The 13,607-nt window shown below is 39.1% G+C and overlaps 2 protein-coding genes across 2 annotated transcripts in view; both read left to right on the forward strand.

Annotated features, from left to right (window-relative positions):
* The window catches only part of LOC134291270 (uncharacterized), a 210,420-nt gene that overhangs the window by 114,960 nt on the left and 81,853 nt on the right, over positions 1-13,607 (forward strand). The gene's annotated exons all lie outside the window — the stretch shown is intronic.
* The window catches only part of LOC109422534 (uncharacterized), a 55,241-nt gene that overhangs the window by 17,603 nt on the left and 24,031 nt on the right, over positions 1-13,607 (forward strand). Inside the window, exons 2-5 of the mRNA XM_062843024.1 lie at positions 2,423-2,529; positions 2,598-2,877; positions 2,936-3,733; positions 3,861-4,038. Of these exons, the coding sequence (XP_062699008.1) occupies positions 2,423-2,529; positions 2,598-2,877; positions 2,936-3,733; positions 3,861-4,038 (1,363 nt within the window). The remainder of the gene's footprint in view (positions 1-2,422; positions 2,530-2,597; positions 2,878-2,935; positions 3,734-3,860; positions 4,039-13,607) is intronic.

The following is a 13,607-nucleotide window of genomic DNA, read 5'->3' on the forward strand; positions in this document are numbered from 1 at the left end:
TTGAAGTTCAAGAAGTTTGTGGAAGTGGACAGAGAAAGTGCGCAGTGGACTACAGGTAATTCTACCACCACTTCTTGTATGTTAGCCCATTTGTAATGCCCTCCCCGTGTAACAGAACCCCGCCGTTTTGACGTGAAAGTACACGACCGATTTCCCTACGTCGTCTCCGTGACCATCTGGGCGAATTCCGGCATAGAACTTGCCGAAGCCCGATCCGTCACCATATCGGCAGGACGGAGACGCGTAGGAGGTTCAGGAACCCGTGTAGTGCCACCCCAAACCCGTAGGACGTCGCCATCGCTGATAGCGGTGTGTGAAGTACCGTGCGCCGCCATCGTGTGCGCCAGCACCAGGAAGCTGCCCGAAGGCCTGCGCGCCGCCATCGCGCACAGTATCTAGGAAGCAGTGGATGACAGGTGTGGTGGAGTGTTGCTGACAAAGGGGCCCCCAACGATAAGGTCAGGTTAGCTTTAAGGAAGTGGGAATTAGAGGGAGTGTAAGGAAGTGCCAGAAATACAGACCAGTTAGACCGAATAAAGCGTAGTTGTCCGTGAAGTGCTGTTGTGATTCCCTATTTTAAGTGCGAGAGTTCCCTGCCCGCGAGTTCCGTGACGTGAGCGTGCCGACCCTGAGGCTATTGTGTCGGGGAGTCTCAGTACCGCTCCCGACCGACTTACCCGATAATTACACCATGCAGACGCTCATCTAAATGTTGCTTCCGCCTTTCGATCACCTCAAGTCCGTCCGTCAAGAGTTCGAGCTTGTGGTAGAACTTCCGTGTTTCATGTGACCGGCACAGCAGTTCCATTTCTTCGTACTCCGCTTGTTCCAGGCGGCGTATTTTCTTCTGAGAGAGGCGTGTCTGCTGATTCAGCTTCTGTTTGTAACTTATCACGTTCTGTCGGGATCTTTGCTGCAGAATAACCGTCCGTGATGCGTTCTTGTACGTTTCATCGAGTCCTTCCCGCGAACTCGATGACTGCTTCATTGATGGCTACTTTTACTGTTTTCCAGTGAGCCCCTCGAGGGGCTACATCGAACTCGCCTTCGTCTGGCAACGCTGCCTCGAGATTCTGCACGTATGTTGAGGCGACCTAATGTTGCTTCATTAGTTCTAAGCTGTACCGTGGTGGTCGGCGGTACCGTACGTTATTGATGAAAGAAAGTTTCGAACGCAGTTTGACCACCACCAGATAGTGGTCGGAGTCGATATTAGCGCCGGTCCTGCCGTCGATAATGTCGGAGAAGTGCCGTCCGTCAATCAGAACGTAGTCGATTTGAGATTCCGTCTGATCTCCAGGTGTAACGATAAGGGAGGCTGTGTTGGAAAAATAAGATGCTACGTATGGCCATGTTTTTGGAGGCGGCGAAATCAATGAGTCGTAGGCCATTTTGGTTCGTCTGCTGGTGGGCGCTGAACTTTCCAATCGTAGGTCTGAATACCTGAGCGTTTAAATCTCCTATGATGATCTTGACGTCGGGGCTTGGACAGCCATCGTACACGCATTCGAGCTGCGCGTGAAACGCGTCCTTGTCAGCATCAATGCTTTCGGAGTGTGGGTTGTTCACGTTTATTATGCTGAAATTGAAGCATCGGCCCTTGATCCTCAACCTGCACATTCTTTCGTCGATCGGCTACCAACCGATCACGCTCTTCTGTATATCACCCATCACGATGAAAGCTGCTCCCAGCTCGCGTGTTTTGCCGCAGCTCTGGTAGATGGTATGATTACCTCTAAACGTTCGTACCATGGATCCTGTCCAACACACCTCCTGCAGTGCTACGATGCCGAACCCGCGGTCCTTCGGTAGATTGGTGAGTATGCGAGTGCTCCCAATGAAGTTGAGAGATCGGCAGTTCCACGTACCGAGTTTCCAATCGCAAGTCTTTTTTGTTCGCTGGGGTAGATACCGTCTCGGTTCGTATTATTCTGTTGCTGATTTTCCGTTACAATGTTTTTTTTTACGGGTGGCTCGTAGGGCCTGACACCAACCCTTTACTTTCCGGAGGACCATAGTGCACAGTTGTGCTTAGAGTCTTTCCCTGGCACTCTAACGTTGATCAGCCGCCTCAACATGGGGATCATACGCTGTTGTGAGCCGCTGCTCCTGTACGCTCAGGTTTGCCGAAGCAAAACCCCCCTTCCCTGTCATCCTACAACCAAAGTTCCCACCGGGGTTGGTTACCCGATCTTACCTAAGGTTGCTCATAGTTTCCGGCCGTTACCTCGAAGAGGTAGGGATAGGAGTTGCTGGGCATAGGCTAGTGGATTACAATGGGATCTGAATTGCGCGGCATACCCAGCCTTTACCGTGCCAAATTTGAGCTTTCATACAAGGGATTTTGACAACAACAAATACTTTAATATTAATTTTAAATATCCTATTTTCCACTCGACCAATGATAATATCTCTTTTTTAGAATTTCTACCGATCATCCAACATCTCACAAATGTCTACGGTGACGTGGTGCGCTTTTGGCAAGGGCCTCAATTCACGCTGTATGTGGGAAATCCAAGCATGGTTGAGGTAAGACAACTCCGAGTTGAGTTCTGCTTTGCATCGATTGCCAAAACGTTCCCAAATTCTTATTCCAGACCATCATGACCAACAAGCATTTGACCGATAAATCCGGTGAGTACGACTACCTCTCCAACTGGCTTGGCGATGGATTGCTTCTGAGTAAACGCCAAAAGTGGCACGCCCGACGGAAGGCCATCACACCGGCGTTCCACTTCAAGATCCTCGAGCAGTTCGTGGACGTGTTCGACCGAAATGCGACCGAACTGGTGGACGTCCTGGGGAAACATGCCGACAGCGGCGAAACTTTCGACATGTTTCCTTATGTGCTGTTGTATGCTCTGGATGTGATTTGTGGTGAGTTGAATGAATGAAATTGAATGTGGATGGACTTTTTATAGCTAAAACATTTTAGAAAGCGCAATGGGAACTTCAGTTAATGCTCTGCGAAACTCGGACTCCGAGTATGTCCGAGCAGTCAAGCAAGCAGCTAGCGTTTCAATCAAACGCATGTTTGATATAATCCGACGAACACCTCTGTTCTACTTGACCCCAAGTTATCAGAAGTTGAGGAAAGCTCTGAAAGTTCTGCACGGCTACACCGACAACGTGATAGTATCTCGGAGGAATCAGCTCATGAGTAAAACAGACGTTGATGGTGAAGCGTTGGACGAGTTCGGAACCAAAAAGAAGGATGCCTTTCTCGATATGCTGCTTCGAACTAACATCAACGGTAAACCTCTGACCAACTTGGAAATTCGCGAAGAAGTCGACACCTTCATGTTCGAAGGGCATGACACAACTACCTCGGCTGTGGTCTTCACGTTGTTCAACCTGGCCAAGAATCCGGAAGTGCAGCAGAAAGTCTACGATGAGATAGTGTCAGTGATGGGAAAAGATCCTCAGGAACCGATAAAGCTGTCCCATTTGCATGATCTAACCTATACGGAGATGGCGATCAAGGAAACGCTACGAATGTATCCTTCAGTACCTCTGATCGGTCGCCGATGCATAGAAGAGATCACCATCGATGGCAAGACCATTCCGGCCGGAGCTAACATCATCGTCGGGATCTACTTCATGGGCCGGGATCCCAAGTATTTCGATAATCCTTCTCAGTTTATTCCAGAACGGTTTGAAGGGGAAGTTTCGGTGGAGAAGTTCAACCCGTACAAGTACATCCCGTTCAGTGCTGGTCCACGGAACTGTATTGGTGAGTCACATATCCTTCGGTGTAAGTCTGATTCTAAATTCCTCGAGATTCTTCGAGAACTAAGAATCAGATCAGAGACTCGTGATTACCAGTATTATTAAGCATTACTCGTTCACCTTCTTTCCAGGCCAAAAATTCGCTCTCAACGAGATGAAAAGTGTGATATCGAAGCTTTTGCGCCACTACGAGTTCATTCTACCGCCCGGCAGCGCCGACGAGCCCCTGCTAGCATCTGAGTTGATTCTGAAACCGCATCACGGAGTCCCACTACAGATTAGGCACCGCTCAGCGCCTGCCCTCCTCAAGTGATTAGGCTTTCCCTAAAAGGTCACACACCCCAATCGACGACGACGACGACCCGATTTGTTCAAACATGATCGACGATCAATTATAGTCATGTAAGCCACCAACAATCAACCAATCGAACCAAAACCATGTGATACAATGTGATATAATAATAAAATGTGGAAAAATACGAGACTCGTTCAGTCAAAAACGCACTCAGAACCGGCTTTTGGTTGAGCCTGAGCTGAGAATGAAGCTGAAGCCGGCGGGCGATGCATCCAGTGGCGTAGCTAGGAATTTGGAGGCCCGGTGCGGAACCAAATTACTGGGCCCTCATGAAAATTACAGATGTACATATTTTACTATGATAAATCTATACATTTTACTCTCGAATGATCGCGCTGTTGTGTTTTGTACAAAACGTTGAAAGACTTTTGTACTCTGCATTAGCATCTACTGGCAGTGGTGGCCAACTGACTGACGGAAGGGTAGTCTACCTGGGATTTTATCAATAATATTCTCAAGAATTCTCAAGACATTCAAGGAAAAATTATTACAAAAAATACTCCTATGATTGTTTTTGAACCATATATTCTTCCAAGAAGTTACATCGGAATTCCGAAAGTCTTTCTTCTAGAATTTCTTAAACATTCTTCCGTGGTTTCTTTCAGGAGATCCTCCAAATTTTGATTTCAATTTCAAGTTAAGTATTTTTCTATAGATTCTTCAAGAATTTCTCAAATATTCCCTCACATAACTCTTTTAGAGATTTCTCGAAAAAAATATCTTAGCATTTTCTCAAGCATTCATCGTTCATCTCGGCGTGCTTTTGAAGATTTTTTCATATTTTTTTTTCAAGGATTCCTTCAAAAATTATTGCAACGCTTTTATTCGAAAAATTTCTGTAAAAAAAAACATTTTCCAATAGACCTGTTCACTTTGAAACTTTTTTCTCCGATTCTCCGTGACACATGAAATTATCAATCCACATGCAAAAACAAGTCTTCAATCCAAAATTGAGCCAAATTGATAAAGATTTAAAGGTGTATCAAATCAATTTTGTGTTTTTTTAACCTTTTTCACAAAAAATTACTCATAAATCCAGAAAATTGCTCTGAAAATGTGCCGAAAATACCGTTAGGATATAGTCAGAACAATACTCTACAACTTTGCCGAAGATACTACAGTGTTTAAATTGCATATTTCGAAGTTATTCAATAACTTTAGTTGAAAAATCACGAAAAAACACGATATTTTTACGATTATACAAGGATTCCTACACAGATAAAAATAATGAGATTTACACGTCATGTAAACCTCATCTTAGTCATGTAAGCTTATTGTTATGATGGTTTACATGATATATTATGCAAATTTGTGTTATATGTCATGTAAATACTCAGAGTCATGCTGAATTACATGACATATAATGGAAGTTTACATGATATTTCATGACTTTTACATGATATGTCATGTAAACTTCTGTGATATTCCACGCTCCAATCATGTGCATCATATGTCACAGAATTTTACACACTTTTTTCGATCTGTGTACAGAAGTTTCTCTAAGAAAAAGCTCAGAGGAGCTTCTGTTCTGTAGGAATCCTTTTGAAAAATCCTTCTGGAATTCTTCCAACGAATTCATGCGCACTAGGAGTTTTCCCAAGAATTCTTTCAGGAATCTTAACCACACAGATCGAAAAAAGTGTTTAAAATTCTGTAACATATGATGCACAAAATTGGAGCGTGGGATATCATATAAGTTTACATGACATATCATGTAAAGTTCATGAAATATCATGTAAACTTTCATTATATGTCATGTAATTCAGCATGACTCTGAGAGTTTACATGACATATAACACAAATTTACATGATATGTCATGTAAATCATCATAACATTAAGTTTACATGAGTAAAATAAAGTTTACATGACGTGAAAATCTCATTATTTTTATCTGTGTAGCATTCCTCTGGAAACTCCTTTGAGGATTTCAATTTTTTGTAAGACTCCATAATTTTTGCGATTTTTTAAAAGACTCCATCAAAACTCTTTCGAGAAACCTTTTGGAAAATCATTCTTAATTTCCATAAAGCATCTCAGTCAAGAATTTTTCAAGCATTTATTAATGATACTTCTAGAAATTCCTCCAAAAAATCGTTAAAAAAATGAATGGGAATTCCTGGTAGGGTCAACATTCTCTTGGTAATCTTACAATCCCAAACTCATCCTATTCGAAAACAAAGTGATTACGACACCGATTGATTACGCAATTTTTGTTATATTTCGTTTGCCACTTTCTGCAGGAATTCTAGAATGCCTATCTATCCCTTAAGTGATTAATGCAAAGTAAAGATTTCATAGAGGATATCCATCGGGAATTCTTCAGGAATCGCTTCAAGAATTCCTACGGGATTTTTTTTCCAAGGAATTATTAATTATGTCTTCAAAAAAAGCCCTTTTAAAATTATCAAAAGATTTTTTGAGAATTTCTTCAAGGATCCTGTTAGAAATTCCTTGTTGTTTAATTTATTTAATTTTTTTCAACGATTCAACGAGGATTACTTGGGATTTTTTCAGGGGTTGCTTTAGGAATTTTTCCATGGTTTTATTCAAAGTTCTAAAGGGATTTCTTAAAAGAGGCTTTTAGAAATTTCTCCTTAACTTTCTTCAGGAATTTTCCAATGGTGTCTTCAGTAGTTCATTAAATAAATGGTCTTGCGATTTCTCCAAAGATTCTTTCACAATTTGTTCAATTATTCTCTTACAATTTCCTAAATTTATTTCATGCTTAAACTGATTTTCCCAGGTATTTAAAAAAAATTGTACAAAAAATCTTTCGGGAGCAAGGATTTCTTCATGTATTTGTTTAATTACTCCTGCAAGATTTTTTTAGAAGATTCTAACACTAGTGCCTCCAAGAAATTCTTTAGGAATTCCTTCAGAGGATGCTTTGAGTGTTTTTCAAGAAATGCTAAAGAAATTTCTCCAAAAAGCCATTCAACAAATATAAGAATTCTTTCAAGAATCTTTCAAGAATTCTCACAGAAGTTCCTCCAAGAAATTCTATTGAAATATCGTAACACATTTTTAGAAATTGCTTTGTGAATTTTTATTTTCTTTGTTGTAAATTCGCGGATTTTTTTTTTTGAAATTCACAAGAGTATATCTCATGTAACTTTAAACATGATAACCGACGGAGTTCCGTAAGGAAGTATCAAAATAAATTTCCAGAGGAATTTCCAAAAGAATTTTCTGAGGAATTACCAAAGAAGTTTTCAAAAAAATTGCCACTTAAATGTACACACAAATTGTCTAAGGAATTTTCAAAGTACCTGTCCAATGAATTTCTAAAGGAACTATTGAATGAATTGCAAAGATAATTGTCAGATATATCAGCAAAGGGACGGCCGGTGAAACTTTCAATGAACTTCCAACAATACTTATCCCGTAGGAGTTCCCTAATAAATTTTCAAAGTAATTGAATAAAGAATTTCGAAAAGTAATGCTGTAGATATTTTCAAACATAATTTCCCAAATCAATTCCAAGAAATTTACAAAAGAATTAGGGTGCCTGTACCAGTTATCGCACTACCTAAGGAAAACTACTTCTACAAAAATAAGAAGAAGACCGACGAATGTCGTCGATATGTCAAATGATAGATTTGTTTTCATACTTTACAGAAAAAATATAAAATCTGAGCCAAACCCACTTTTACTATTTATTACGGCGTGTGCCAATGATAGGAACCCTGTACCAGTTATGGACACATTTATTAATTTGGGTTCCACTTCGCACTATTTACATGCATTCCTTATGGGATTTGCCATAACTGGTACACTGTGGCGAAATAGGGTGCAAGGAAGCCGAAATTTTAAGGAAAATGATTTATTTCTATCATAATTTGAGCAAAATGTGAAATTTGAATGAGTGGAATTATCTTTTATGAACGTGATCTATCGTTCACATATTTTTTCTTGATGATTTGCATCGTTAAAAGTTGAAAATCAACTATGGCGAATTTGAGGTACTATAGCCATAACTGGTACACTGAGCCTACCTAATCAAATTCCGAAGGAATCGCCGAAACAGTTTTCGAAAACATCCTTCAAAAGAAAAACAAGAATAATCGCCAGATTAATTTCCAAAGTAAATGCCAAATAAATAAACCAATCAATTCCCGTGGAAAATGGTAAAGAAGTTTCCAGAAGAGTGTGAAAGTTGTTCCCAAAGTAATTAGCAATGGATTTTTCAAACGATTTGTCAAAAAAGGCAAAAAGTTGCAGACGAAATTTCTGATGAAATTTTCATAGCAATAAAAATCTGAAGAATTCCGCAAAGCCATTGCTGAAGCATTTCCGATAATTGATTAAAGAAATTTCCAAAGGAATTGCTTAACAATTTCTCAAAAGAGTTGCTGCAGAAATTTTCATCGAGACTTCTAACGGAGAAAAAAAACTATTTTTATTTACCAAATGGAATAGCGAGCTCAGTTTTTGACATAATAACTGAGACAGTTTTCAAAAGAATTGCCAAAGAAATTTTCTAGAAATAATGTAGAATGAATTCAGAAAAAAAAATTCATAAAAGGTATTTCCGGACTAAATTTTCAGAGTAGCTGCTGAAGGGATTTCTAAATATTTTTTTAAGATATTCCTTAACGAATTGCTGCACTAATTTTCAAAGTAATTACTGAAAAAGATCCAAAAGAAATTTCCAATGAAAAAGTTCAAAAATTGTAATGAAAGAATGTAAAAAATTTTCCAATAATTCTCACAGAAATTCTTCCAATAAATTCTACTGGGATTTTTTCAATGAAACCTTTAGGTATTCTACTCCAAGAATTCTATATTGGATATTTTTTACGATTAATCTAGCATTTACTTCAACGTTTTCTTAAAAGATTTCCTTCGAAAGTTGCCACAGCGATTGCTTCAGAAACTCCTCCAAGCGTTTCTGAGCGAATTTCTTTAATAATGTATATTCCCAATAGTTCCATAAAAAGTATCTTAAAAATTTCCACAAACGATTCCTTTAGGGCTACTCCACATAATCACTTTAGAAATTTTCCAGAGAAATCCATTAAGATTTCCATCAAAATTCCAGTGGAGATTTAAACTTTTTCTTCAAGGATTTTTTCAACCTACGTTACAAAGATTCGTTCAGGGATTTCTCAAAGTTTTCCTTCAGATATCCCTACAAGGATGAACACATCCCCAAACCCAAGCAACACACATGTTATATGAAAGTTACGACAGCGCAAGTTTTGGTTGTATAGAAGTTCATTTTACGTTATTTCAACACAATGTTAGAATTACGTCAAATAAACTTCTATACAACCAAAACTTGCGCTGCCGTAACTCTATTATAACATGTGTGTTGCTTGGGAAGGGTTCCTACAGAAATTCCTCCAAGAAAATATATAGGAATTCTTTTGAAGATTATTTTTTAATTTGCTCCAAAGAATTCGAGAGGAATTCTTTGGGGCTTCCGCCATTGATTTTTTGAGAGATAATCTAGGTATTTAATCATAAATTCCTCTAAAAGTCCGCTTGCTTTCAAAATTTCTTCAGGAATCCTTTACGTAAATCCTCAAAGTATTCCTAGTACTTCTAGTACTACTTCATAGTACTGTAGTAATCCTTCAAGAATGTCATCAAAGATACCTCAAAAATCATGATTCATTCCGAATACATCTTGGAACTCATCTAGACGATTCTCCAAAGATTCCTTTAAAAATTCCTCCAAAAATTCCTGCAAGCATTTTTTCAAAATTTCTTTCGAAAATCTCCCAAGGATCCATTCACGTATGCCTCCGAACATGATCTCCGAATTATATTCATTATATTTTCTATGCGGAACACCCTCAAGATATCTTCTTGGAGAAACCTTTTAATCTAAAGGAATCCTTGGAGAAATTCCTTAAGGGTGATCTAAAGGATTCCTTGATAGACTTCATGAAACAATCCTTAATGGACTTTAAGAAGGAATTCGAAGAAATATTTCTGAAATAATGCTTGTAGAAATTCCTAAAAAAATCATAAAGCAATTCCTGAAGGATTTCTTGAAAAGTTCCTGAAGAAAAGCTTGCAGGTATCATTGTGAGTATTCCTGAATCAATACTTAGAAGAATTTCTGATGCAATCCCTGAAAAAAGTTCTGAAGTTAATCTTAGAGGAATTTTTGCAGAACTCTTTGAAGTAACTGGGGATTTTTTTTTATTACCGTACGGGTTTAGGCCGAAGGGTCTCAGATTTTCATGAAACTTTTTCCACATGCAGGGCTCATGGATATATGAACAAAAAAAATTGAGGAACATTCCGGGTCGCCTATTTTCCCGGAAAACTCAGGTGATTTTTTTTTGTTTTCCCCTGCCACTACTTACTTTGAAAAATCATAACTCAAGAACAGCATTGTAGAAACAAAGTTTTTTTTCTAGAAAATAAAAGCAAATTTTCTCAGAAATCCAAAAAATATATGAAATGGAAAAAGTTTTCCACAAAATTTTTCACCGTTGAGAAAATTCATAAAGAAAAGCCGGAAAAACTATGTCCGAACTCGTGGAAAATTTTGAAAAAAAATTGAGAAAGTAACTTCATAAACTTTAATCGCTGAAATTTTTGGAATGCACTTAATTCCTGAGCTATGGCAAATTTTGTGAAAAATGCCCATATAATATAGGCTTACATGGTCATTTTCACATAATTGTAATCAGTAACAAGAAAAAAGTACATTCCAAAAATTCCAGCAATCAAAGCTCATAAAATTACATTCCCAAAAATATATTTTTGAAAATTTTCCACGAGTTCGGACATAGTTTTTCCGGCTTTTCTTTATAAATTTTCTCAACGGTGGAAAATTTTGTGGAAAACTTTTTCCGCCTCATATTTTTTTTTAATTCCTGAGAAAAACTTTGTTTCTACGATGCTTCGTTCTTGAGTTATGATTTTTCGAAGAAAAGGCTTTTATGGCACAGTTGGACATTTTTCAACAAAATTGGCCATAACTCAAAAACGGAAAATTGTGCATTCCGAAAATTTCAGCGATTGAAGCTTATGAAATAACCTTCACAAAAATATTCTTTCGAAAATTTTCCACGAGTTCGGGCATAGTTTTTCCGGCTTTTCTTTACGAATTTTCTCAACTGTGGAAAATTTTGTGGGAAACTTTTTCTAGTTCATATATTTTTTTTGATTTCTGAGAAAATTTGCTTTCTTTTAAAAAAAAAACTTTGTTTCTACGATGCTTTGTTCTTGATTTATGATTTTTCAAAGTAAGTAGTGTCAGGGGAAAACAAAACATTTCCGTCTGAGTTTTCCGGGAAAATAGGCGACCCTGAATTTTCCTCAATTTTTTTTTGTTCATATATCCATGAGCCCTGTTTGTGGAAAAAGTTTCATGAAAATCTGAGACCCTTCGGCCGAATTTGTACGATAATGAAAAAAATGCCCAACTTTATACAAATTATAAAAGTTATTCCCGAAGGCAAGGCCAGTATTTACCTTGCTCAAAGGAATTCCCGCAGAAATCTTCAATGAATATTTGGAAAGAAATACTTGATGAAATAGTTTGAATACGTTGATTGCAGTTGTTTTTTTATACGAGAGCAAAAATAATCGTCAAACTATCCAGCTTTTTACGCTGTAGTGAGGGGTGATTCATTTTTGACGGATCTTGCCGACAGCCCTTGCAGCATCACAGTAGCCGAAAATTTCAGTTCATTGCTCCCGAAATGTCAAACATTTTCACCATGAACTTTTCCGGCCAGTAAATAACATTTGTCGAAATTCAAAATTTATTTCGTTTTAGATTTTTGATCGTTGCCCGCCACCTTAAACTGTAGACTCCTGGTTCACTTTTACCGCCGAGGCTTCGCAAGACGACGAAAAACAATGGATTACGATTGAAGTATTTTATTACGACATTCCTATCGTCCATATGGCCCTAATTAGTGTATGGTGTCAGTGCGGGGGCCGTGATGATGCTGCCTGGTGCCTTGCTGCTGCCCGATCGTCCCAACAATGCCGGAATTGCACGAGTTGTAATATGCGGACCCGGAACAGCTTCACTTTGTCCTCATGATCTTGGTGTGGTTTCGCTTCACTGACCAGGGTTACACGCGGGATTCCCGGCTGTTCTGTTTGGCACGATATGTTCATCGGAGTCACTCTGCGAATCTGGAATACCTTCGCTTCCTATTTGACCAGGTTCCCTTCCGAAACATGGACTTTTCTTGAATTTCCGTCTGTAGCTACGGATTTACTCCTCTTTGTCACCGGGTTGTGGGTCGTGTAGGTGTCCGTTTAGGATTACATCAGGAATTCTCACCGAAGATAGCTTCACGAATTTCTACAGATGATTGCTCCAGGAAATCCCACTAAGGGAATCGGGAGGGAATTCCTGCACCAATCCCTGATTACACTTCCTGGGGAAATCATCGGTTGGACTTTCTGAACCAATCCTCGGTGGGAGTTTCTGGAGGAGTTCCCGCAGGGAATTACTGGATAAATTTCCGGTCGAATATCATGGGAAATCTCTGATGGGAATTTCAGATGGAATCTCCATAGCGAACTTCTGAAGGAATCTAAAATCCCCACTGAACAAGTTTACTATTTCCTTCCTAGAAATCTCCAGCAGTTTCCCTCGCGGAATTGTAAAGCAGATCATTCCGAGAATCCTGTGGTATTTTTTTTTTCAATCCTTATGAACCAATAAAACCTCCAACAATTCAACATCTGGAGGTAATCCCAAGAAGTAACTCCTAATGCTCCCGATCCGAAGGAATCGGAGTAGAGAGGAGTAGAAACTTCCTGGAGTTTATTTTTGGGGATCTTCCACCATTTTCATCCAAGAATCCTACTAAGAATTTCCCCACCAAATCGGTTCCGGAAATCTTCAGGCAATTCTTTCAATACTGCAACTATTTTTTTAGGGACGCCGCATTGTATTTGTTTTGCTGGTAACAATGGTAACAACAGGTGAAAATTTTTGACAAATCTGGAGCAATGAACTGAAATTTTCGGCAACTGTGATGCTGCAAGGGCTGTCGGCAAGATCCGTCAAAAATGAATCACCCCTCACTACAGCGTAAAAAGCTGGATTGTTATTACGGGTTTGACGTGACATGTGTTCAGATCTTACCGTTTGCGTGATAATGTTTGCACCATCGTACAAATAAGGTACCCATATCACCTGCACACACAATGTCTTGGTTTTTATTGCATGCACGTAAGCTCTAACTCATATCACAATAGGTTGCGGGTAAAAAAAATCCGATTTCTTAAGTTTAACATTTGCACCATGAAGGGGTGGCAGCGGTAGTCGGGACTTGTCCACGCGCAAATGTTAAAAAGACATTTCAGGAGTGTTCAGGAGAACCGTAAAACGGTCTTAGACCAAAAAAAAAAGCAAATTCCCGAAGGTGTCCACTGCACTAAGGGGATTCAGGTGGCCAAAAATCGAAAATTGACTTTATTCAATTTGAGATTAAGGTTCGGTAGTTGGTAGTAGACCACTTGGACCAGTAAACCCTAGAATATTAGTTTGCTAATCCCTATACTTATCGAGATATTGGCAGCAGAATGAAA

Source organism: Aedes albopictus, chromosome 3 (genome assembly GCF_035046485.1).
Source record: "Aedes albopictus strain Foshan chromosome 3, AalbF5, whole genome shotgun sequence".
NCBI lineage: Eukaryota > Metazoa > Arthropoda > Insecta > Diptera > Culicidae > Aedes > Aedes albopictus.